Source organism: Bufo gargarizans, chromosome 9, assembly GCF_014858855.1.
Source record: "Bufo gargarizans isolate SCDJY-AF-19 chromosome 9, ASM1485885v1, whole genome shotgun sequence".
Lineage (NCBI taxonomy): Eukaryota > Metazoa > Chordata > Amphibia > Anura > Bufonidae > Bufo > Bufo gargarizans.
This window is the reverse complement of record NC_058088.1, coordinates 83,372,906-83,400,389: the sequence shown is the minus strand read 5'-3', so window position 1 is coordinate 83,400,389 and position 27,484 is coordinate 83,372,906. Positions and strand designations below refer to the sequence as shown.

Below are 27,484 nucleotides of genomic sequence, written 5' to 3'. Positions count from 1 at the left end.
GCTGTGTACTGTGTTACAGGGATGTATGTGCAACCTGCAGGTAGCAGAGCTGTGTACTGTGTATATAGAGCAGTTTGTCTAACTGCATGTAGCAGAGCTGTGTACTGTGTTACAGAGATGTGTGTGTAACCTGGGAACTATAAAAAAGTGTAAAAAAAACCCATAAATATTCAGATCACCCCCCTTTTCCCAAAATTAAAATAAAAGACACATCATGGGTTTCGCAATGTGTAAAAACGCCCATTTTATAAAAATATATTCCCCATACGGCAAACAGCAAAACAGAAAAAAAAAGAGTCCAAATGTCCGATTCGCCGTTTTTGGTCACTTCATTTGCTACAAAAATGTAAATAAAAAGTGATCAAAAAGTCTTAAACACCCCAGAATGGTATCAGTAAAAAGTTTAGATTGCCCCGCAAAAAATGAGTCCCCATCCAGCTCTGTACACATAATTACAAAAAAGTTATGGGGCTCAAAATATGGCGACAAAAAAAATCGGATATTTTAATTTTTTTATCACTATTAAAACGCAAGAAAAACTATACATATAAGGTATCGCCGGATTCGATCTGACCTGTAGAATAAAAGTAACCAGTCAGTTTTATCGCACATCGAATGTTGTAAATAAAAATCACGTAAAACTGTGGTGGAATTGCTTTTTTTTTTTCAACAGGAAGAATGGGCAGTTTTACCATCTGAGAAAATAAAGAGCCTCATCCATAACTACCACAAAAGACTTCAAACTGTCATTGATGTTAAAGGGGGCAATACATGGTATTCATAACTGGGGCGTGTAAACTTCTGATCAGGGTCATTTGGGGAGTTTGTGTTGTGATTATGATTTATAAAGAGTAAACACAGTTGTTTGACATAAATGGCTTCACCCGACCACTAACCACGAGCGAGAGAAAAGTGTCCGTGTTATCATTCATATTCTCTGAACAATGGTTAAAGGGGTATTCTCATCTTAATGGATCACCGGTAAATCTGTTAATGATTTGACAGTGATAATTTTTCTAAATACATTTTATTACCCAATTCCCATCCTTTTTTAGAAAATAAGTCCCCTCTTACCTGATGTTGTCTTTGGTCTCCCCTGGTCACGGCCACCTCTCCTGTCGAATCCAGCCGGGCCACGCTTGCGCAGAAGACGGAAAATTCTCTCCCGGCTGGGCCGCGCAATGTCCTGAACGCGCATGCCGCCGCACATGCGCCATGATGACTTCTTCCTGGCCAGTATAGTACAGAGGCGCGAATGCGCACGCCGACTCTGTACTATACAGGCCAGGAATAAGTCACCATGGCACATGCGCGGCGCTGTGCGCGTTCAGGACATTGCGCGGCGCGGCCGGGAGAGAATCTTCAGTCTTCTGCGCAAGCGCGGCCCGGCCGGGAGAAGAATACAGGAAGTGAACGTCACGCTCAAGGAAGGTAAGTATGAAAAAGGGAAGATGAGAATACCCCATTAAGAAATCATAAATTCTGCAAGGGTATGTAAACTTATCAGCACAACTGTAAGTAGCTGTGTGATATAAATCTGTGGAATATGGGAAGCACAAGAGGATGTGCACCTTAAATCCCATCTTTGTAAGGCCTCTTGCACATGGTCGCTGTGTGCCTGTGGTCGTATTGTGGACCACATACGGCGGTTCCGCAATACACAGGGCACCAGCCGTGTGCATCCCGCATCCGTGATGTCGACCCATTCACTCGAACGGAACAGAAACACGGATCGGATCCCCACAGAAGCACTACAGAGTGCTTCCGTGGTGTTTCTGGCCATGCCTCCGCACAGCAAAAAAGTAGAACATATTCACGGACCTATTCAAGTTGAATGGGTCTGGATCTGTCCCGGCTGCTGCACGCACATTGCCCGTGCATTGGGGAGTGCAAATTGCTGTCCCCAATGCACGGAATGGACCAACAACGTTCATGTGCAAGAGGCCTAACACTTGTGATCTGTGTGAAGCGGCATATATGCATTCATGTTGCATGTATTTATTAATTAGGGTTACCAATTCTGAGTAACTCGGAGTGACAGGAGCTCTATTTTGAGCTCTATAACTTTTTTGTAATTATGTGTACAGAGCTGGATGGGGGCTCATTTTTTGCGGGGCAATCTGAACTTTTCACTGATACCATTCTGGGGTGTTTAAGACTTTTTGATCACTTTTTATTTACATTTTTGTAGCAAATGAAGCGACCAAAAACGGCGAATAGGACATTTGGACTCTTTTTTTTTCTTCTGTTTTGCCGTTTGCCGTATGGGGAATATATTTTTATACAATGGGTGTTTTTACACAGCACTGCTACATGCAGGTTACACATACAGCTCTGCTACACAGTACACAGCTCTGCTACATGCAGGTTACACATACAGCTCTGCTACACAGTACACAGCTCTGCTACATGCAGGTTACACATACAGCACTGCTACACAGTACACAGCTCTGCTACATGCAGGTTACACATACAGCTCCGCTACACAGTACACAGCTCTGCTACATGCAGGTTACACATACAGATCTGCTACACAGTACACAGCTCTGCTACCTGCAGGTTACACATACATCTCTGTAACACAGTACACAGCTCTGCTACATGCAGGTTACACATACAGCTCTGCTACACAGTACACAGCACTGCTACATGCAGGTTACACATACAGCACTGCTACACAGTACACAGCTCTGCTACATGCAGGTTACACATACAGCTCTGCTACACAGTACACAGCTCTGCTACCTGCAGGTTACACATACAGATTTGCTACACAGTACACAGCTCTGCTACCTGCAGGTTACACATACATCTCTGTAACACAGTACACAGCTCTGCTACATGCAGGTTACACATACAGATCTACTACACAGTACACAGCTCTGCTACCTGCAGGTTACACATACAGATCTGCTACACAGTACACAGCTCTGCTACCTGCAGGTTACACATACAGATCTGCTACCTGCAGGTTACACATACATCTCTGTAACACAGTACACAGCTCTGCTACATGCAGGTTACACATACAGCTCTGCTACACAGTACACAGCTCTGCTACATGCAGGTTACACATACAGCTCTGCTACACAGTACACAGCTCTGCTACATGCAGGTTAGACATACAGCACTGCTACACAGTACACAGCTCTGCTACATGCAGGTTACACATACAGCTCCGCTACACAGTACACAGCTCTGCTACATGCAGGTTACACATACAGATCTGCTACACAGTACACAGCTCTTCTACCTGCAGGTTACACATACATCTCTGTAACACAGTACACAGCTCTGCTACATGCAGGTTACACATACAGCTCTGCTACACAGTACACAGCACTGCTACATGCAGGTTACACATACAGCACTGCTACACAGTACACAGCTCTGCTACATGCAGGTTACACATACAGCTCTGCTACACAGTACACAGCTCTGCTACCTGCAGGTTACACATACAGATTTGCTACACAGTACACAGCTCTGCTACCTGCAGGTTACACATACATCTCTGTAACACAGTACACAGCTCTGCTACATGCAGGTTACACATACAGATCTACTACACAGTACACAGCTCTGCTACCTGCAGGTTACACATACAGATCTGCTACACAGTACACAGCTCTGCTACCTGCAGGTTACACATACAGATCTGCTACCTGCAGGTTACACATACATCTCTGTAACACAGTACACAGCTCTGCTACATGCAGGTTACACATACATCTCTGTAACACAGTACACAGCTCTGCTACCTGCAGGTTACACATACAGATCTGCTACCTGCAGGTTACACATACATCTCTGTAACACAGTACACAGCTCTGCTACATGCAGGTTACACATACATCTCTGTAACACAGTACACAGCTCTGCTACATGCAGGTTACACACACATCTCTAGTACAGAGCTCTATTTGATGGCTACTGTTCTGTACACTCTACCAGCTGCTGTGCACATCTGACCCCTCCCACACACGTGACTCGTCACATGGTCATGACGTCATCACAGGTCCTTTGCCTCTCCAGCAGCTAGCAGCTCCGTCAGGTGAAGAGTGTGTGTAGTAGGGCGTATTTTGAGTTAGGGAGGACAGAGTTTTAGCTGATGTCTGAGGTCTGATGGAGTTTTGCCTGACGGAGGACAGAGTTTTGTCTGATGTCTGAGGTCTGATGGAGTTTTGCCTGACGGAGGACAGAGTTTTGTCTGATGTCTGAGGTCTGATGGAGTTTTGGGTGACGGAGGACGGAGTTTTGTCTGATGTCTGAGGTCTGATGGAGTTTTGGGTGACGGAGGACAGAGTTTTGTCTGATGTTTGAGGTCTGATGGAGTTTTGGGTGACGGAGGACGGAGTTTTGTGTGATGTCTGAGGTCTGATGGAGTTTTGGGTGACGGAGGACGGAGTTTTGTCTGATGTCTGAGGTCTGATGGAGTTTTGGGTGACGGAGGACGGAGTTTTGTCTGATGTCTGAGGTCTGATGGAGTTTTGCCTGACGGAGGACGGAGTTTTGTCTGATGTCTGAGGGCTGATGGAGTTTTGGGTGACGGAGGACGGAGTTTTGTCTGATTTCTGAGGTCTGATGGAGTTTTGCCTGATGGAGGACGGAGTTTTGTCTGATGTCTGAGGTCTGATGGAGTTTTGGGTGACGGAGGGCGGAGTTTTGTCTGATGTCTGATGGAGTTTTGCCTGACGGAGGACGGAGTTTTGTCTGATGTCTGAGGGCTGATTGAGTTTTGCCTGACGGAGGATGGAGTTGTGGATGATGTCTGACGATGTCCTAATATGTATGCCGTAGGCATGTGATGAATCGGGTTCGTGGACCAATATGACCGCAATTCATGCTTTTTTGTCAGGCCCATGTTGAGGAGGAGGCCCAGAAAAGTTTTAAATTCGGAAACTTGGACTGGTTTCCACCGGAAAGGCTGGGCATAAAAGCTTCCCGGGTTAGCGGTGATAAATTGTGTGGCATACCTGTTTGTCTCTGCCACGACTAAGTCTAAAAGCTCCGCAGTCAAGAACAGCTCAAAAAATCCCAGGGCCGAATCGATCTGAGCTGTCTCAACCCGAACTCCAGACTGGGCGGTGAAAGGGAAAACTACGGGTGCGGCTGAAGTTGGGGACTGCCAATCAGGGTTTGCCAGCACCTCTGGGATTCTAGGGGCTCTACGGGCACGTCTTTGCGGTGGCTGCGACGGGGTCACTACTGCACGTGCCACCGTACCAGCTTCAACTGCCCTTCTGGTGCTCGCTACTTCACCAGGTTGTACGGCAGTGCTGGTACTAGGTCCAGGAAGGGCTGGGCTGCTGGTGTATGCCTCACCACGTAATCCGACAGCACCAGCCCCACTCTGCTGCTCTTGAAGCGGATCCTGCGCAACCTGTGGTCTAGCGACACGGGGCCGGGTACGCCTGGTGCTATCAGGGACCTCAGCCTCCTCGTCCGAACTTTGGGTCAGAGAGCCACTGCTTTCTACAGGTTCGTATTCTGACCCGCTGGATTCATCAGATGAGGGTTCCCACTCCTCATCCGACTGGGTCAGAAGCCTGTAGGCCTCTTCAGAAGAATACCCCCTGTTAGACATGTGGGCAACTAAATTTCGGGGTATTCCCTGAGACTACCCAAGAAAAAAAAAGCAAGCCTGTCTTACAAATGGGAGGCTAGCGAAGTACCGGAGGCTGCTGCGGTTGATAAAAAATATCAAAACTGATTTTTTTTATCGCCGCAGTGCGTGTAAAGTGAATGTGCAGCGATCAAAAAAAAAAATTTTTTTTTGTCACTGCGGTGGGGCGGGCGTGGGTGTACGCACGTGTGGGCGACCGATCAGGCCTGATCGGGCAAACACTGCGTTTTGGGTGGAGGGAGAACTAAAGTGACACTAGTACAAATATAGATCTGACTGTGATCAGTTTTGATCACTTCCAGATACTATAAAAGTACAAATGCTGATTAGCGATACGCTAATCAGCGAATAACGGACTGCGGTGCGGTGGGCTGGGCGCTAACCGATCCCTAAACTACCTAACCAAGGGGCCTAAACTATACTGAAACCTAACGGTCAATACCAGTGAAAAAAAAAAAGTGACAGTTTGCACTGATCACTTTTTTCCTTTCACTAGTGATTGACAGGGGGGATAAAAGGGGTGATCAAAGGGTTAATTGGGGTGATCTGGGGGCTAAGTGTGGTGTAGTGGGTACTCACAGTAATGATGTGCTCCTCTGCTCCTCTGCTGGAACCAACCGACCAAAAGAAGGAGCAGAGGAGCACAGCAGCCATATAACCCCATCATATTTACTAATATGTGGGGTTAAATGGCTGCTGATTGGTTTTTTTGAAAATCAGCAGCCTGCCAGCCAATGATCGTGGCCGGCAGGCTGCTGACGAAATACTCTGCAGTGAAATGCCGGCCCGCGATGCGCATGCGCGGGCCGGCTGTGACGTAATCTCGCGTCTCGCGAGAAGACGCGCCGATGCGTCCAGGAGGAACTAATCAACCACCTCCCGGACGCATCGGTGCGTACAGCAGTCGGGAGGTGGTTAAAGGGAATGTGTCATCAGAAAATGACCTAATGTTTAAATCACGTTTTTGTGCTATACATATTTTTTTGTATTTTAGAATTTTTAGTTTATTTATTTATTTTTTCATTTTCCACATCACAGTCTATATTTTAAAATTGTATATAATCCTGCAATACTCACACTGGCCACTAGGTCTAATAATAGATAATGATTTCCTTTTCTGTACAGGTAACTAGTTAGTAGCTATTATCATCATTATTACCACAGACAGGATTACAATGATAAGCAACACCTAGAAGGCTACTTTCACATTAGCGTTTTCAATTCCGCTATTGAGATCTGTCATTGGATCTCAATAGCGGAAGAAAACGCTTCAGTTTTGTCCCCATTCATTGTCAATAGGGACAACACTGAACTAAACGGAATGCACCAAAATGGATTCCATTCCGTTTGGTTGCGCTCCCATAGCGGACAGAATAACGCTGCAAGCAACGTTTTTCTATCCGCGATGTGGTGCGGAGCAAGACGGATCCGTCCTGACACACAATGTAAGTCAATGGGGACGGATCCGTTTTCTCTGACACAATAGAAAACTGGTCCGTCCCCCATTGACTTTCAATGGTGTTCAAGACGGATCCGTCATGGCTATAGAAGACATAATACAATCGGATCCGTTCATGACGGATGCATGCGGTTGTATTATTGTAACATCCATGACGGATCCGCAAAAAACGCTAATGTGAAAGTAGCCTAACAAGTGTACAGACCAGGCTCTTCTTTTGGACTTCTAGGTTGCTGTAAATATTTCAGGGGAAAACCTGGACATAGATTAGAGAAATAACCATACCCAATACTTTTTAGGTGCGAAGTAATTACCTGTGGTTTGCTCTTGATTTAAAATGCTCTCATAAATTTTTCTTATTCAGAAAATTAATTAAATATTATGACAGTAATATGCCACAGGAAAATTCCTGATTTACTTTAAGTGCGTCATAACATAAGAGTTTTCACACTCGTTAATTAACTCCTAAATTATTGTCTCAAGGCCTGTATTCCTCCTGTGGTACTGTAGCCATGCCATGTTGTATATGATAGAAGAATAAAAAATGTCTCCTTACTGTATAATCTATGGCCCAGAGAAGATCTGACTAGTGTTCCAATGTTCACTATCAGTTCTATTATCTGTGTCTATGGCAGCCTTATATACAGTACAGACCAAAAGTTTGGACACACCTTCTCATTCAAAGAGTTTTCTTTATTTTCATGACTATGAAAATTGTAGATTCACACTGAAGGCATCAAAACTATGAATTAACAAATGTGTGGAATTATATACATAACAAAAAAGTGTGAAACCACTGAAAATATGTCATATTCTAGGTTCTTCAAAGTAGCCACCTTTTGCTTTGATTACTGCTTTGCACACTCTTGGCATTCTCTTGATGAGCTTCAAGAGGTAGTCACCTGAAATGGTTTTGACTTCACAGGTGTGCCCTGTCGGGTTTAATAAGTGGGATTTCTTGCCTTATAAATGGGGTTGGGACCATCAGTTGCGTTGTGAAGTCAGGTGGATACACAGCTGATAGTCCTACTGAATAGACTGTTAGAATTTGTAAAGAAAAACGAGTGGCCATGATTACTTTAAGAAATGAAGGTCAGTCAGTCAGCCGAAAAATTGGGAAAACTTTTAAAGTAAGGGCTATTTGACCATGAAGGAGAGTGATGGGGTGCTGCGCCAGATGACCTGGCCTCCACAGTCACCGGACCCGAACCCAATCAAGCAGAGTGAAGGCAAAAGGGACAACAAGTGCTAAGCATCTCTGGGAACTCCTTCAAGACTGTTGGAAGACTATTTCAGGTGACTACCTTTTGAAGCTCATCAAGAGAATGTTAAGAGTGTTGAAAGCAGTAATCAAAGCAAAAGGTGGCTACTTTGAAGAACCTAGAATATGACATATTTTCAGTTGTTTCACAGTTGTTTGTTATGTATATAATTCCACATGTGTTAATTCATAGTTTTAATGCCTTCAGTGTGAATCTACAATTTTCATAGTCATGGAATAAAGAAAACTCTTTGAATGAGAAGGTGTGTCCAAACTTTTGGTCTGTACTGTATGTATAGCTAAACAGATTTATTACACCTAGAGAATATTAGTGGCTCAAACTATTATAACCGAAGATGGGACGGTGCACTCCCCACGACACACCCTTTGTCGTATATGTCAAAATTCTGGGAAAAAATAGGAGAGAGGGGCACTCGATTATCTGGTTCTAGATGGATCCATACAATATAGCTAAGTGAGGTAGATGTGGCAGATTTATAAAAAAAATATATTAAAAGCATATAAATTATCTAGTCACTTATCAGCAATATCCCCTATAGTTAACAATACCAATAAGGATACAACCACAGAAATAGGAACATAAAATAGGCGTAAGTAGTGAATGGTCTATATACGACTTATGAAATTCAGCATAAAGTTCAATATAGTGGCTGCTTGAATACTTGTATATTTATATATTTATCAAAAGAAATGACACATTTGGTTAGTAGTCATTTGATGTGGTACCAGCTGGTCTAAAGTCCACCATACATGTTCCACGGAACAATCGTGGAACACTAATCTCCAATTGAGAGGAGAGAGAGGGGCAATAGTATTCAGTAGTTAATTTCACTTATCCTGCGGTATCTCAAAGATTGGTTATTACACCATTACACCACCTGATGTATCAAATAACAACTTAGACAATCGGGTACTTTACCGCTCCTGTGGCCTGTCCGCTCTGTTTGATAGTTGGCTTCTGAATGTGTGTGTCCCACGTGGCGTCCCATAAGTCGCACATAGACCATTCACTACTTACGCCTATTTTAAGTCCCTATTTCTGTGGTTGTATCCTTATCCTTATTAGTATTGTTAACTTTAGGGGATATTGCTGATAAGTTACTAGATAATTTATATGCTTTTAATATATTTTTAATAAATCTGCCGCATCTACCTCACTTAGCTTTATTGTATGGATCCATCTAGAACCAGATAATCGAGTGCCCCTCTCTCCTATTTTTCCCCCCAAGATTTATTACACCCTTAGGCCTCTTTCACACTACCGTTTTTTTTTTCAGTTTTGCGGGCCGTTTTTTGCGTTCCGTATACGGTCGTATATGGAACCATTCATTTCAATGGTTCCGCAAAAAAAACTGAATGTACTCCGTATGCATTCCGTTTCCGTATTTCCGTTTTTCCGTTCCGTTGAAAGATAGAACATGTCCTATTATTGCCAGCAAATCATGTTCCGTGGCTCCATTCAAGTCAGTGGGTCCGCAAAAAAAACTGAACACATACGGAAATGCATCTGTATATCTTCCGTATCCGTTCCATTTTTGCGGAACCATCTATTGAAAATGTTATGCCCAGCCCAATTCTTTCTATGTAATTACTGTATACTGTATATGCCATACGGAAAAAACGGAACGGAAACACAACGGAAAAGTTATTTGTAAGTATAAATACTGTGTTGTATTGTATTTTCATATTGGGGTGCTAAATCCATTTGAGACAAGAGTGTCGAAAGCAGGGGCGTACATAGAAATCATTGGGCCCCATAGCAAAAATCTGAATTGGGCCCCCTAACCCCACCCACTACCCACCTGTGGCCCATTCCACTACTAATTAAACAGTTAGGAATAAATAACTTAAAAACTAACTAAAATAATATTTTCCCGTAAGGTTTTTCTCTGGAAATTATTAACGTATTTTGAAGTAGACATGGTTCCATGCGTATGTAACCTACTACTGACAATATAAATCCTTAAAGGGGTATTCTCGTTTCTAACTATTCCCTATCCACAGGATGTGTACACTGCCCAAATATCTCCAGAATTTCCATAGAAATTTTTAAAACGGCCGTGCACATGTGCAACTGGCCCCTCAGTTTATTTCAGGCTTCAGAGAGTACAGCGCCTCCATTTTCATGGATAGGGGATAACTTGAAAGAACCTGAATAACCATGGGATGTCCAACCTGCAGCCGTCCAGCTACTGCAAAACTACAACTTCCATCATGCAACAGCTGTAGGAGCGCAGGTTGGACATCCCTAACTTAAAGTACACATAAACTAAATGAAGTTTATTAGAACCTATTATAAGCGCCATAAGATTACTTTCTCCCATACTTTCGTACACTGCTGATATGACAGTGGTGTACAGAAGTACAGATTTCACTAGGGCTGCAGCAAGTGATATACAGCACACATCACTGCTCCTGCCTGTCTGCTAAAGCCTGGAACAGGGGGCACAGGCAGGAAGAGTGATTTATATGAGAGCATCGTTCCTCCTGCTTATGCCCACTCTGCACAGCACCCCCCCCCCCCCATAAACTCTTCTTAATTTCTTAATGCTAATGCAACAGAGTTCATTGGGGGGGGGGGGGGTGGCTGCTGGGGCATCGTTGTCTATATAAGCATCAACAGCAAGCAGCGTTCATGGGGGGGGGGGGGCTGTTTGAGGCACACTGTTCTCTATATGATAAAATTATGTAGAGGCCAGTGTGCCCCCCCCCCCCCCCCCTTCCTCATTAACTTTTTTTTTTTTTACTTTTGACAGTGCACAGCTGCACATTACTTACTTTGTCCATAACTGTGGAGACTCTCTGGAGACATTATCAGTCTGTGGGGATTGGAGTTCGTCTCTGGGTGGTTAGTGTGGAGGAAGACAAGTCCAGCATCCCGCCCGCTCAGTCCTGTCTCTGTCTACTGAGCTAGGCTAGCCAATCAGCAGCAGGCTATTAACGCTGCTAAATGCTGATTGGCCAGTTCAACACCCAGCAGACAGACAGAGGAAAGCGCACTGGCATAGGCTGGCTGGGGACTGTCTGTCACTGCAGGAGCCGGCAGGAAGATTGATAAAATATGTAAGGGGAGGGGGGCCCTGAGCTCAGGAGAAGTGATAGTGGAGTCACAGCAGCTATGTTAGTGTAATTAGGGGCTGGGCCTCCCCCCCCCCCCTTCACGGGCCCCATAGCAGCTGCGTGGTCTGCCTCTATTGTAGGTACGCCACTGGACGAAAGCCCGATTGTCTTAAAGGGCATCTGTCAGCAGATTTGTTCCTATGACACTGGCTGATCTGTTACATGTGCACTTGGCAGCTGAAGGCATCTGTGAAAAAGATGTTCTTCATTCATCGTGGGACATGCATATATTTTTTTACCTTGTTAACACTACTGTAAGAGAGGCACTAAGGGTGCATAACTACTGTGTGTAAATACTAAGGGACATAACTATTGTGTTGGAGCACTATGGGAAGCAAAATACTGTGTGGGGGCATTCTACTGTGAAAGGGGCACTAATGGGGCATAACTACTTTGTGTGAGTACTAAGGGGCCTAACTACTGTGTGGGTGGCACTAAGGTGGCATACCTAGTGTGCTGAGGCACAAAGGGGGCATAATACTGTGCAAGGGCACAAAGGGTGACGGTCCTAATGTGCATGCTAGCACAGAATCAGTTGAGAAGACTTACTAATCAGAATGTGCCAGAGTTTTAGCCCAGTTTTCACCCAAAAAACTGAACCGCATGTATTGTTTTAGATACTTTTTTTCCCCACCTTGTCCGACATGGGACCATGGCTTAAAGGGACATGAAGCTGAGGTTAGTGGAAACGGGCAGGGCTAAAGCAGCATCAGTGTGCACAAAAATTTGACGCAAACTTTTGACACCAACTGGTATAAACTTGAAATAGGCAAATAGGCATTCTAAAGATGCACTTAATATTGCATCCAATGTCAACCACTTTATAAACGGGTTGTGCAAGATAATAAAAAATCTCAGACAAGCCCTCAGTTGCCAAAAATAAAATAAGTCTTTTAATAACCCCCCCTTCCCCCTTTCTCTAGTACTTTTCTCTGCTGCTGCTTGTTTACAAACTTTAGCAGTGATGTGTAGGTGTTCGGCTGCTGCAGCTAATCGCTATCCTCAGTACCAGACTGCTGGGGACAGTGATTGGCTGCAGAATTCATATGCAGTATACTGACACATCATCGCTGCAGCTTGCAATCCAGCAGCAGCAGCAGGAGGACTGGACCAGTGGCCCTGAGAATGGCACTGGAGAAAGGGATGAGTATTACATGATTTTTTTTAGCAACCGAATACTTCTGTACATACAACATCTGATATGACAATCATATTTTTTTTTTCAGATTCATGTAGAATCATGTGGAACAGAAGATGGCTTGTGCAACTGTATAGCATCCTTATTATTATTGTACAGATAGGAGCCCTAAAGAATCTACTGTATATAAGAATACAAGAACTGTATATAAGAACTGTTACAGCTGCTAATAGTTGTCATTCTGCATCTTTTTCAAAGGACCAATTTCACTAAGAAAGAGCTGGGTGGAATATTTATGATGTCATGCAAAAGGAAAACTTACAAGATAAGTTTTTTTTTTTTTTACAAGGAAAAACTAAATTGAAGTTGTTCCTCAGTACAATTAGTCAAATGCCGTAGTTTTATACCGATCCCTTATTATCACATACTGTGACCCTTATCTGTACGATGTGATCATGTCATGTGCTATGACTGTAGGCGTGTGGTCAGCAATGTCACACATAGCACAGAGGTAACCTATTATGTTGCCGTCCAAACACATTCCTTAGTCACCTGTATTATCATTAGTGTTGATCGCGAATATTCTAATCGCAAATTTTTATCTCGAATATTGGCACTTTGAGAATTTGCGAATAACCAGACTATAGTGCTGTATCTTCGTAATCGCAAATATTCTAGATTTTTTTCATCAGTACCCATGATCCCTCACTGCTTCTTGCTTGTGGGCAAATGATAAGGCTGCAATATCTTTGACCTTAGGAGTATTGTTAATCGTGAATTTTTATCGCAAATTTTCCGATTGCTGAATTCGCAAATATATGACGAATATTTGCCCAAATATTCGCGAAATATCGTGAATTTGAATATTGCCTCTGCCTCTCATTGCTGATTATTATAGGAAATGAAGGGGTTACCTAATAAGTAGTGAGAAAATGAGTATGCATTTTATGAAATAAGAGATTTTCAGTCGCCTAAATTAATCTTTCATGCGTGCCATGCATAAATGTATAACAATTATGTCCCTTCTGTCTGCTAAATAAATAATTAGCCACTAGTAGTGTTGTGAAATTCATAGCATGCTTTTATTTGACATATATCAGCTCCCGATTTCTGCCGAGGTTCAAGAGCGACCTGATCTTCCACTAGAGAATTAAACAGCCAGGAAGGGAGCAGACGTACATGGAAAATAAAAATTGTTTATGAAAATTAAAAACTTCTTTATATATGTATCATTTAAAGGGAGGCTCAAGCCACTTTGACTTTTGGGGAATTGCCATATGAACAATTTTCTAATATACCATTAATAGTAGAAGGGATAGCTTACTAGTTATGGCTCTGTATGCTGGCACACGTAGTCCCTACAGATCCATATTGCTTATAAAATCAGAGGCACACTGAGGTACAGAATTCCGATAATTACACAGACCCTCACTGACTTGAAGAGGTTGTCTCATCTCAGGCATTGGTGGCATAGCTCTAGAATAGGCTACCAATGTCCCAGAGGTGGGACCCGCACCTAGCTCTAGAATAGGGCCGCAAAAGTGAAGCGCAGTCATCCTCCATTCACCGCTATGGGAGTTCTGAAAATAGCTGCGCGCGCTGCTCAGCTACTTTTAGAACTCCCATAGAAGTGAATGGATAGTACGCAGCACATGTGGTGCTCTCACCTTTTCTTTAGGGGCCCTGTTCTGGATATAGAAGTGGTTCCCACAGGTGCGAACTGCACCCATCTAACAGTTGTGGCAAATTCTAGCGTATGCAACTAATAACTGAGATGAAACCTCTTTAACTCCTTAATATATAATGCTGTACATGTACAGCATTATGTGCCCGAAATTGTATGGAGTCGGCTGCTGCGTTGAGCCCACTACTGTATCATACAGCAGGCCCCCAGCCGCAGTGATGTGGAATGGTGATCCCAATGAACCTCATCATTTAACGCCTCAGATACTGCCGTGAAATTGTAGGGCTCCGATCGGTTAGCCTGGCAGCCTTGACGCTTCTGCCATGTTAATCTGCCTGCTGAACCATGCACGAGGCATAGATCAGCAAAGACAGTGTAAAAATCCTATTCACCCTAATAGATCTTTATTAGGGTGAAAAAGACAAGGGATCAAAGATCCCAGGCTCTAGCCCCCCTAAGGGGGGCTAATAGTCAATAAACAAAAAGTCAATAAAAAAAAAAACACACCACAATCTTAAAAGTTTAAATCACCTCCCATTCCCAATATTACAAATTAAAATATATAAACAATAAAAAAAAAAACATATCAGGTATCCAAAAATGTCAACTAATAAAATAAAAAAAATAAAAATCCTGCGTGGTAAACGCTATAACGGAAAAGAAAAACATGCGATTCAGCATTTTTTAGTCATCTTGTTCCCTCCAAAAATTTGAAAAACAGTGATCCAAAAGTCGTACATACCACAAAAATAGTACCAATACAAGCTACAGTTCGTTATACAAAAAACAAGCTCTGATACCGTTCTGTCGACCAAAGTCTTAAGGGGTTAAGGGTGCCTTCATATGTGGATGTGGTTAATTTTGTTTAAAAAAAATTCTGCGACTGAAAAACATTTCCATTTATCTGAATGGGGCTTGTAGAATTGCACGTGCTTGCTGCCAAAACCACTCCATTTAGATGAATGGAACCGATTTTTGCATAAATCTGCCACATGTGAGGGCATTATTATAATGGAGTATGTTGAGATTTGGTCTAGATTTTCATCAGAATAGCACAAACGCAGGTTACACTATTATTACTGACACCATCCAGGCTGTATTTAATGTTCATGAGCACACTATAAATTGGCAATCATGCCCCCCCAGGTGCTTATGCTGATCATCACTGCATCTAATTCTTTATTACTTTTATGTAAAAAGAACAACACTGAGGACCCCCTACAGATTTGCTTTGCATCAGTTTGTGTATTAGGCCGATGCAAACGAGTCCTGATTGACATGTTTAGCGTTGATCGGCGCTCGTCCTATCCGAACATTAGGTGGTCTAATAGAGCCCTAAGACTCCTCTGTCAGTTGAGCTGTCACATATTTTCAATGCATGTCAGTTTTGTATTGGACATTTTGTTTTACAGTGTCTTTTGTAAGAAATATATGGACCCAATAAAAACTCAAAATACATCCTCTATAAGCCAGTTTTTTCATTACAGTAAGAATCTAGACTCAAATGTAACCAGAAGGTTTAAAGGGTCACAGTACTTTGGATGTAAAAAATCTTTCGAGACCACACTCCCAGATCAATATGGTTAGAATTCCAAGAAATTTTATTGCAGGCTGACTTGGTGTAAGGAGGATGTCCTATGTCACTGCACATCGACCATTACAACCTAGGGATCAGGTTAGCCTTCAAACAATACAATGAACATTTTCTCCATTCAGGCAACATCTAAAGTGGATATTGGTGGTGGAGGCCCAATCCAAAAGATGCTTAGTTGGGGTGGATCAATATATAAATGTAAAAAAGATAAGAAAAAAAACAGTGCTCAGAGACAGCAGAAAGCTAGGATTCCATAAAGTGTAGTTTTTGGACCAATATGAAGAATGACTTATTCCAAGAGAAACGTAACCTGAGGGTAATAAGCGATCCAGGAAAAGGGGTAAGTCAACATGTCATCTTCTACCCCCCTTAAGTGGACTAAATCTCCCTTATATTGGTCCGATAACTGCAGTTCTTAGCGATCCTACCTTTCTGCTTTCTCTTTGTTTCTTTTTTACATTTATACATTAAAAACTTTTGATCTGTGTAGGCCTGAGTGCTGAGCCCCATACCGTTTGTGAGCACAAGGAGAGAGAAGCTCCCTCATAGCACGCTCTCTACTCACTGAAGGAGATGGAAGCTAGAGGAGCCCATAGGTTTTCCGTTGAGTCTATATCGCTTCCTCCCCTGCAGTGAAGAGAGAGCGTGCTATGCGACCACTCCCCTCTCCTCGTGATCAGTGGGGGTCTCAGCACTCAGATCCCCACCAATCCAAACTTTTGATATGGTGCTATGCAGGGCTTTTTTTTGTGGCGGAACGCACCGGAACGGCGTTCCGCCACCTTTTGACATCGCAGCCTGCCATGCTCCAGCATCGCAGGCTGCGATGTATCAGCGGGGAGGGACTGGGAGGAGGAGCTGGGGGCCGGTGCGTTCACTGTGCTCCGGCCCCGCCGCTCCAGTACAGTTATAAAATGTGTAATTCAATTAATAATGATTCATGCTGCCCCCTCTGTAGTATAACATTCAATATATCCTACTCACAGGGCTACTGTTATATCGTAATGCAGGCTGGCCGGGCAGACGAGCGGCAGCGTGACTGACGTCACGTGCCTACTTTATGAATGAAGCAGGCGGCGCAGGCACGTGACGTCAGTCAGTGACGCTGCCGCTCGTCTGCCCGGCCGGCCTGCATTACGATATAACAGTGGCCCTGTGAGTAGGATATATTGAATGTTATACTACAGAGGGGGCAGCATGAATCATTATTAATTGATACTGGATAACTGTACTGGAGCGGCAATGGGGGTCTGTGGATGACACTGTTAAGGGGGGGGGGGTCTGTGGATGGCACTTTTATGGGGTGGGGGGGTCTGTGGATGGCACTGTTATGGGGTGTGGGGGTCTGTGGATGGCACTGTTAAGGGAGGGGGTCTGTGGATGGCACTGTTAAGGGGGGGTCTGTGGATGGACTGTTATGGGGTGGGGGGTCTGTGGATGGCACTGTTATGGGGTGGGGGGGTCTGTGTATGGCACTGTTACAGGATGGGGGGGTCTGTGTATGGCACTGTTATAGGATGGGGGATGCCATCCACAGATCCCCCATGACAGTGCCATCCACAGATCCTCCACCCCATAACAGTGCCATCCCCATCTGGGGGGTTTCTTTGCTGGGCTGAACTTTTATAGCCCCCCAAATTTTACTTGCATCCCTGTTCTCTAAAGGGGTGGTTTTAGGGGGCGGTCCGAGGGGTGGGTAGGGGCGTAGCCAGGGGAGGGGTGGGGAGTTCCACCACCTTTTCTCTGAGAAAGAAAGCCCTGGTCCTATGACATATCAAAACTTTTGTGAAAACTCAGTGACCCTTTAAAGCTTGTGTAATATCGCCAGTATCTCTAAAATCAAATGCATGGAACAGACTGGTAGGCACAACCAATAGAGCAAAAAATCCAGCACTTAAGATAAAAGATAAACTTTATACCAACATGTTAAACTCCAGCAGCATATAGGTCAGTAGCTTTTCTGTTTTACACCTTGAGGTCTTTGACCACAGCCATTATGTCTGATCCTTACTAATGGAGTGAAATACATTTTACAAGAACATTATGTCATGGTAATAATCAAAAGAAAATCTAAGACACTTAATATATTTTTTTTAATATAGTCTGGAAAGTGATACATTTCTAAGGATCAATGGCTCCATCAAAATAAACCGATGCTGCAGTATAATTGGGCTCTACAGCAGGATAATGAATGGAAAAAAAACTTCCACAAAAAGTCTATATCCGAATGGAGCAGAAAAAAGAAATAACATTATGGACTGGCCTCTCCACAATTCTGGCTGCCATATTGCAGCCCCCACAGTGATCAGCTGATTCATGCAGATCTGCCTCTTGATACCTCAGGCAAACTGATGACTTAAGGCTCCTTAAAGGGGTTATGCCCTAAAATGCCTCACCATACCGCTGGGCCCCTCACACTGATAGTACTCACCCTACTCCCTGGCACCCGCTTCTGATGCCCGCACGGCTGCCGCTGCATCTCTCCGTTGCACAGGTGAAAACATCCGGTGTCGAAGGATAGCCAATAGCAGGCCTCGATAGGTACGAGCCTCTCTAGTGTCACCCGTCATGGGGAGATGCCGCGACGGCCGTGCAGGGACCAGGAGTGATGCAGGTGCTGGGGAGAGAGGTAGGTACTATCTGTGTGAAGGGCCCGAGCATATGTTGAGGCATTTCTGGAGTTGGATATCCCCTTTAACACTGCCCGATCATTGCTAACAAGTATTTGTAGAAATGTTCATTAGAGATTATCTGCCGGTGTAAAGGTGCCGTCTATCACCCGACGAATGAGCAAAACGTTCGTTCATCGGGTTATTGGGTGAATCATTGCTTTTGGCAGCAGATCATTGTGTCTGTATGGGGACGAGCAATGGCATGAGCAATGTCTTCACCCTACACTTTGGATGAGATAGCTGTATGTAAATACAGCGGTCTCCTTCACCGACGAGCAAGCGATTGTTGGGAAGGAATGGTCCCTTTCTGTCAATCATCTGCTCAATTGAGCAATGTAAAGGGGACTTTAGCCAGGGTAAGCCTTTTTTGGTCAGAAACTTCCCCTGCAGGAGCGTTACGGATGGATTGCTCAAGTCCGCCAGCTAGAACCTGCTCTTAGGCCTCTTTCACACGGGCGTCATGTTTTTGGCCAGGATAAGATGCGGTGCGTCGCGGGAAAATACACAATTTTTCCGCACGAGTGCAAAACATTGTAATCAATTTTGCATGCGCGTGAGAAAAATCACCATGTTTAGTACCCAAACCCGAACTTCTTCACAGAAGTTTGTGTTAGGTATTGTGTAGACTGTATTATTTTCCCTTATAACATGGTTACAGAATGCATAGTACAATAGGGCTGAAGGAGTAAAAAAAAATATAAAAAAACTTAACTCACCTTAATCCACTTGTTCGCGCAGCATGGCTTCTCTTCTGTCTTCATCTTTGCTGTGCATAGGAAAAGGACCTGTGGTGAAGTCACTGCGCTCATCACATGGTCCGTCACATGACCCATCACCACGGTAAAAGATCATGTTATGGACCATGTGATGAGCGCAGTGACGTCATCAAAGGTCCTATTCCTTAAAGATGAAGACAGAAGAAAAGTCGGGCTGCGCGAACAAGTGGATTAAGGTTAGTTAAATTATTATAATTTTCTTTTTAACCACCTACGGACCGCCTAACGCAGGATCACGTTCCGGAGGCGCCTGTGAACACGCGCACACAGGCACTGCAGGTAAGCAAGTGGATCTACAGCCTGTAGATGCGATTTTTTTAACCCCTAACAGGTATATCAGACACTGTTTTGATAACAGCGTCTAATATACCTGCTACCTGGTCCTCTGGTGGTCCCTTTTGCTTGGATCGACCACCAGAGGACACAGGCAGCTCTGTAATAAGTAGCACCAAGCACCACACTACACTACACTACACCCCCCCCTGTCACTTATTAACCCCATATCACCCCATATAGACTCCCTGATCACCCCCCTGTAAGGCTCCATTCAGACGTCCGTATGTGTTTTACGTGCTTTATGCATCCATGGATCGGATCCGCAAAACACATACGGACGTCTGAATGGAGCCTTACAGGGGGGTGATCAATGACAGGGTGGTGATCACCCCATATAGACTCCCTGATCATCCCCCTGTCATTGATCACCCCCCTGTCATTGATCACCCCCCTGTAAGGCTCCATTCAGACGTTCGTATGTGTTTTATGGATCCACGGATCCATTGATCGGATCCGCAAAACACATACGGACGTCTGAATGGAGCCTTACAGGGAGGGTGATCACCCCATATAGACTCCTCGATCACCCCCCTGTCATTGATCACCCCGCTGTAAGGCTCCATTCAGACGTCCGTATGTGTTTTACGGATCCACGGATACATGGATCGGATCTGCAAAACACATACGGACGTCTGAATGGAGCCTTACAGGGGGGTGATCAATGACAGGGTGGTGATCACCCCATATAGACTCCCTGATCACCCCCCTGTCATTGATCTCCCCCCTGTCATTGATCACCCCCCTGTAAGGCTCCATTCAGACGTCCGTATGTGTTTTACAGATCCACGGATCCATGGTTCGGATCCGCAAAACACATATGGACCTTTGAATGGAGCCTTACAGGGGGGTGATCAATGACAGGGTGGTGATCACCCCACATAGACTCCCTGATCACCCCCCTGTCATTGATCACCCCCCTTGTAAGGCTCCATTCAGACGTCCGTATGTGTTTTGCGGATCCGATTCATGGATCCGTGGATCCGCAAAACACATATGGACCTCTGAATGGAGCCTTACAGGGGGGTGATCAATGACAGGGGGGTGATCATCCCCCCTGTAAGGCTCCATTCAGAGGTCCGTATGTGTTTTGCGGATCCGATCCATGGATCCGTGGATCCGCAAAACACATACGGACCTCTGAATGGAGCCTTACAGGGGGTTGATCAATGACAGGGGGTGATCAGGGAGTCTATATGGGGTGATCACCCCCCTGTAAGGCTCCATTAAGACATTTTTTTGGCACAAGTTAGCGGAAATGGATTTTTCTTTTTTTTTTTTTTTTTTTTTTTTTCTTACAAAGTCTCATATTCCACTAACTTGTGACAAAAAATAAAATGTCACATGAACTCACCATACCCCTCACGGAATCCAAATACATAAAAAAAAATTGAAATTTATTTTCCAGACTTCTACTCATGCTTTAGTGTCCCTAAAATGCGAGGGCAGTATAAATACCCCACATGTGACCCCATTTCGCAAAGAAGACACCCCAAGGTATTCGCTGAGGGGCATATTGAGTCCATGAAAGATTGAACTTTTTGTCCCAAATTAGCTGAAAGGGAGACTTTGTGAGAAAGAAAAAAATATTTCTGCTAATTTGTGCCCAAAAAAAAACAACTTCTATGAACTCACCATGCCCCTCATTGAATACCTTGGGGTGTCTTCTTACCAAAATGGGGTCACATGTGGGGTATTTATACTGCCCTGGTATTTTAGGGGCCCTAAAGCGTGAGAAGAAGTCTGGGATCCAAATGTCTAAAAATGCCCTCCTAAAAGGAATTTGGGCCCCTTTGCGCACCTAGGCTGCAAAAAAGTGTCACACATGTGGTATCGCCATACTCGAAAGAAGTAGGGCAATGTGTTTTGGGGTGTCTTTTTACATATACCCATGCTGGGCGAGAGAAATATCTCTCAAAAAGACAATTTTTCCAATTTTTTTATACAAAGTTGTCATTTGACAGAGATATTTATCTCACCCAGCATGGGTATATGTAAAAAGACACCCCAAAACACATTGCCCAACTTCTCCTGAGTACGGCGATACCACATGTGTGACACTTTTTTGCAGCCTAGGTGGGCAAAGGAGCCCACATTCTAAAGAGCACCTTTAGGATTTCACAGGGCATTTTTTTCACATTTTGATTTCAAACTACTTCTCATGCATTAGGGCCCCTAAAATGCCAGGGCAGTATAACTACCCCACAAGTGACCCCATTTTGGAAATAAGACACCCCAAGGTATTTTGTGATAGGCATAGTGAGTTCATGGAAGTTTTTATTTTTTGTCACAAGTTAGTGGAATATGAGACTTTGTAAGGAAAAAAATAAAATAAAAAAATCATAATTTTCCGCTAACTTGTGACAAAAAATAAAAAGTTCTATGAACTCACTATGCCCAGCAGTGAATACCTTAGGGTGTCTACTTTCCGAAATGGGGTCATTTGTGGGTTTTTTCTACTGTCTGGGCATTGTAGAACCTCAGGAAACATGACAGGTGCTCAGAAAGTCAGAGCTGCTTCAAAAAGCAGAAATTCACATTTTTGTACCATAGTTTGTAAACGCTAAAACTTTTACCCAAACCATTTTTTTTTATCAAAGACATGTAGAACAATAAATTTAGAGTAAAATTTATATAGAAATGTAGTTAAAAAAAAAAATTACAACAGAAAGTGAAAAATGTCATTTTTTTGCAAAAATTGCGGTAAATTTCGATTAAAGTAAAAATGTCAGCAGCAATGAAATACCACCAAATGAAAGCTCTATTAGTGAGAAGAAAAGGAGGTAAAATTCATTTGGGTGGTGAGTTGCATGACCGAGCAATAAACCGTGAAAGTAGTGTAGTGCAGAATTGTAAAAAGTGGTCTGGTCATTAAGGGGGTTTAAGCTAGGGGAGCTGAGGTGGTTAACCCCTCCAGCCCTATTATGCTAAGCATTCTGTATTAGGAATGCTATTATTTTCCCTTATAACCATGTTATAAGGGAAAATAATAATGATCGGGTCCCCATCCCAATCGTCTCCTAGCAACCACGCGTGAAAATCGCACTGCATCCGCACTTGCTTGCGGATGCTTGCGATTTTCACGCAGCCCCATTCACTTCTATCGGTCCAGAGTTGCGTGAAAACGCACAAAGAGGAGCATGCTGCGATTTTCACGCAACGCACAAGTGATGCGTGAAAATCACCGCTCATGTGCCCAGCCCCATAGAAATGAATGGGTTCGGATTCAGTGCGGGTGCAATACGTTCACCTCACGCATTGCACCCGCACGGAAATCTCACCCATGTGAAAGGGGCCTTATAGACAAAAACCCTATGATGACCAGTTACCCTAATATGTCATATGGACAGATTATTAATTTAACTGTTCTTGAATGTGTCTATGTATTTGGCACAGGATGCTATTACATATACTTTGAATTCCATGTTTCCTTAAGATGTGTAATGATTGTGCTCTAATATGTAAAATATGGAAGGAAAAACACTTATAGATAGCAATTAAGCATCATTTTAATTTCACTTAATAAGGAAGTTCATCACTGAATACAATTCTACAAGTAACCGGTAGGGATAATTTACATATGACGTTGAGTTTCTTGGCACATGCTTTCTTTAGACATCTTGCAGTGATCCAGAACTGCATCCATAATTCTGTATGGTGTTAAACTAACAAGCGGTCATCACCTACAGGTTTGATGTCTGTACATACCATGGTCTGTTGATTTGAATTCTTGGAGATGTATTCTTTACATCAGAACCTGGACAGCAGCCTGGCATTAAAAAAATGAAGTCCCATGTTCTGGGTAACAGTGTGTGTTGTATTATAGGAGCTCATATAGTAAAAGTTCGCTGTACTTTCACACAATTTAATTTCATTTACTTTCATAGAGAATGGTGTACTTAGCAAATTTCTGAATCACTACATTTAAAAAATATGCCTGCATCCACCTGAAAATAGCTGTAAAGTCATGGCCGCTACAGGTATCAATTCCTCCTAATTTGCCGTCCACTGCCTTTTGTCAGGCAGATCTGTTCCTGCTGACTCAGAAGATGGCTAATAGGAAGTAGGGACTCCTTCTGCACTGCTTTTGAGCAACACAGGAGCCTCTTGACTTTCTTAAGTGTGATTTATCCGTCCTTATCTATTTTGTGAGCTCTGGAGCTGAATACAAACATAATGGGAAGTAAGGGAAAAGATGTCACAGTAGCACAGTGTGGGCAAAAGGAAGATGCCACTTGCTTTTGAGAGAAATGCATCCAGCTGTGCAGATGAAACAGGGAATAATATGGTTGAAAAAAAATATTAGGGAAGTCCAAATATAACAGTTTCTTCACAGTTATGATTGTACAAAGAAGCACAGCCATTTTGAAAACTTTTGTTTTGAAAACTCAGGTACATTTTAAGGGTTAATCTGGTGTTATAGTGTCAAGTTATTCTAGTAGCAACATGCAGAATGAAGAATTCAGCTCTAGCTGACAATGCAAACTCTAGTACAAGATCATTACAAAAATTAAGCAAAATATTTGTAACGTAACTGAACTATGTGTAGATGATATCTAGATGAACAATGTAAAATTATGCTGACAGGTGAACCTTAGGGGTGGCTGAGGCAATTTTTGACCATTTATTAACATTTAATGCACTGCAAATATGAAATAACTGTGTGAACAATATAGGTTCACCTCACCTCTTTCTGATGATACTTTATTGCTACCTTTAGCTTTGCCAGGTCATGACACTTCTGAGGATCCAGCTCCTCGCTCTGGTCATCCCTATGGTTAAGTATAATTTCCAGTTCTCGAGAGCTCCTTGCTTGGTCAAGCAGATCCTTGGCAAACCTCTTACATTGCTGAGACAGTTCTTCGTATTCAGCCTTGAACTCATTTTCCACCTTGCTGAGCTCTTTCAGCTCCCACCCAAGGCGGAAAGCTGTCAGTATAGGGTCCTCGCTGGATAAGGCAATCAAAGATGGGCTAGCCAGAGCTTTGTAGATGTTTAGTCTAGACCTGGAGTGTCTGAGGCTGTCAACTTCTGAGCTGGAGACACATTCCACACAGTTGCAACGTATCTGGTGTGGGCGAGGTATTGTCACCCTTCTTTGGACTAAAAGTTTTATAATTTCATAGTTATTAGTGTGAGCTGCCAACATAATGGGCGTAATGTCTGGAGTGAATTCTGAAAATTGTGTGTCCATCATTAATGTTGGTACCTAGAAAGAAAAAGAAGAATCAATAACGGTAAATCTGTTTTTAAAGCCATATCATATTCTACAATGTTGCAAAGGTATGTAAGGTAAAACGTTTGTATGAGCAGATTACATAAACATAGAGATAAAAAAGAGACCCTCTGAAGATAGAGACTGATGTAAATACTGATATAGTAAGATTAATTAAACATAATCAAATCTTGGTTATCTGTTCCCTTTAGGCACCGAGTCATATATTCTACAGGACTTATAAGAATATATCTAGTCTGCAATATCTGGTATATACTATATGTAGAGGTTCTTATGTATGCAAAAAAAATCTTTGGCTTCCCTTGCAGAGCAACCTTAATTGCTTCCAGATGGTATGTTGTAAAGACATATAGATCTGTGTGGTATAATACCATTGGTTAATTTAAAATGATAGTGTTAAGGGGTGGAGGGTAACTCCTGGGAATTTTTATTATAATAAAGGAATCTTTTGGCAGCTTGGGTCAGAAGAGGAAGACTCAAATACCACCACTAGTCATGTCTTCTCATTCTTTTTGGAGCATTGCAGACAACATGGTTAGAGCTCTTGTGTAGGGATCATACAAACATTTTACCATGGTGATATATACTATGTATAGCACTTCAAGTGCATTGGTAATACATGCATATTCTATAACTGTTTGGAGGGATTCCTTGATTATGAGATATATGATCTAGCTGTACATGGTGCAGACTGAGACTAGTAGATAGGAAACTATTTGATCCAAATTAATCTTTAAGAGTTATAATTATTTCCAAGGGTATTGACTGGAATTTTTATGGGCCATAATGAGTCCTGTGAACTTATGGTGGAAGTACTCACTGGTATGCAAATCACAGGTGGATGAACTTAAAGGCTATGGACATCCTTGGGATTTTTTTTAAAATTATTATTATTATTATTATTATTATTGAATTCTACTTATTTTGGGCTACAATTATATATATTTTATTATCAAACCAATAAGCTATAAGGAGTGCTTATAAGCTGTTAGAAAAGTACAGATATGAGCTACAGATCCAGCTGACAGAGCCTACTAGTCTGCAAATGCACTGCAACTGAAAGCTATAGAACAACATCTGTTGATTATTTCTAACAAATAACTATTTAAAATTATTTTTAGTCCAGAATGAGCAGAACGCAATAATAATAATAATAATAAAAATTGCCCCCCAAAGGTGTCCATAGCCTGTAATACTATACAGTTTGGTGAACATTTTATGCAGCCATTCGGTTCTTCATAAAGTTCAATGAATCCTATATATAGAACTATTTCAGAAGATACCACTTGTTTATTTCTGGACAAAATAGTATTCCTCAACATATTGATATGTGATAAGCTAGATACAAGAACAATTATCAATGTCTACTTTTGATGGAGTAATGGAGACACATTTTCACCACTTGCTGCCCTTTAGTAGGAGATATGCTTGGGTGCATAATAGACTTGATAGCATGGCTCTATCCTGCCTGCCTTGTACTGTGTAAGATACTTCATTCAGGCAGTCGCCTTGTATTTTTTATTGAAGTAATAGATTACAAAGATCTCATTTCCTAGTCCCAGTCATTTATGAAAGGTTTTCTAAAGCTTGCAGACTGAAACTCAGGCAAGACATTTCAGCCTCTTGCTTTACAGCTAAATATGTAATGACATAGTTAGACATCTGTGCGCAATATATTAACGGACATGTAATGACCTGAGACTTAATCCATATTGTATTAACTGTGTTTCCTGGCATAAACAAATCAACAACCTGCTCTGTACCAGAAAAGTCATTACAGAATGTTACAAAGCAGGGGCGGGTGGTCAAAATATTATAGTCTAAAAATGGTAATCTATTCTGAAAATTGTTTCTCACTAATTCAAGGAGTTTCCACCAAAAACTGTTAACAAATATTTAACAATTATTGTCTCACGCACACAGTGAAGCATGCAGAGTCCCACGTAGAGATGAGCAATTTTCCTGAAAGACGATTCGGATCCAATTCTAATGAATCAGTTGGCAGACTTAATCCGGGTGCAAATAAATTCTACCTGAATCAAAAGTGATCAGGTTGCCCTGAAAGTCGCGTATGACACACTGAGGACTAGGACTATATCCAACCCCTTTCAAGCTCTTTAATACCAAGACAGCATTAGTAACGTCAAAGTGACAGCAACATACAGTATATGGCTATAGATAAATGGATGGAAGCTAGTGGTAACAAACAGCCTTTTTAAAAACACACTGCACTGTCTTTTTTTGTTGTTAAAATAGCCCAAAAATTCTCTCTCTTTTATGGCAGATGACTTCTTCTATGTCTTCTGACCTATAAAATAGTGGCCACCCTTTGGAGACATTTGTCTGAATCAAATTGCAAAATATAGGGACTTGGTTGCAATACAAATTTTTGGGAAATTCAAGATGAATTTGATTAGTTAGGAATGGATTTGCTCATCTGTAGTCCAATACCTCCATATTATTTAGTTGTAGGCACTCTTTGCCTGCTGTTTTATGCTTTCATATTATGATCTACAAGCAATACCTCAGTATGTGATGGGACATGCTGCTATTTAAAAAAAAAT

General features: G+C 42.7%; 1 protein-coding gene across 1 annotated transcript in view; it reads right to left on the bottom strand.

Annotated features, from left to right (window-relative positions):
- Nucleotides 1-27,484, bottom strand: part of TRPC5 (transient receptor potential cation channel subfamily C member 5) — a 302,759-nt gene that overhangs the window by 180,647 nt on the left and 94,628 nt on the right. Inside the window, exon 2 of the mRNA XM_044306574.1 lies at nt 24,372-24,893. Coding sequence (XP_044162509.1) covers nt 24,372-24,893 — 522 coding nt within the window. The remainder of the gene's footprint in view (nt 1-24,371; nt 24,894-27,484) is intronic.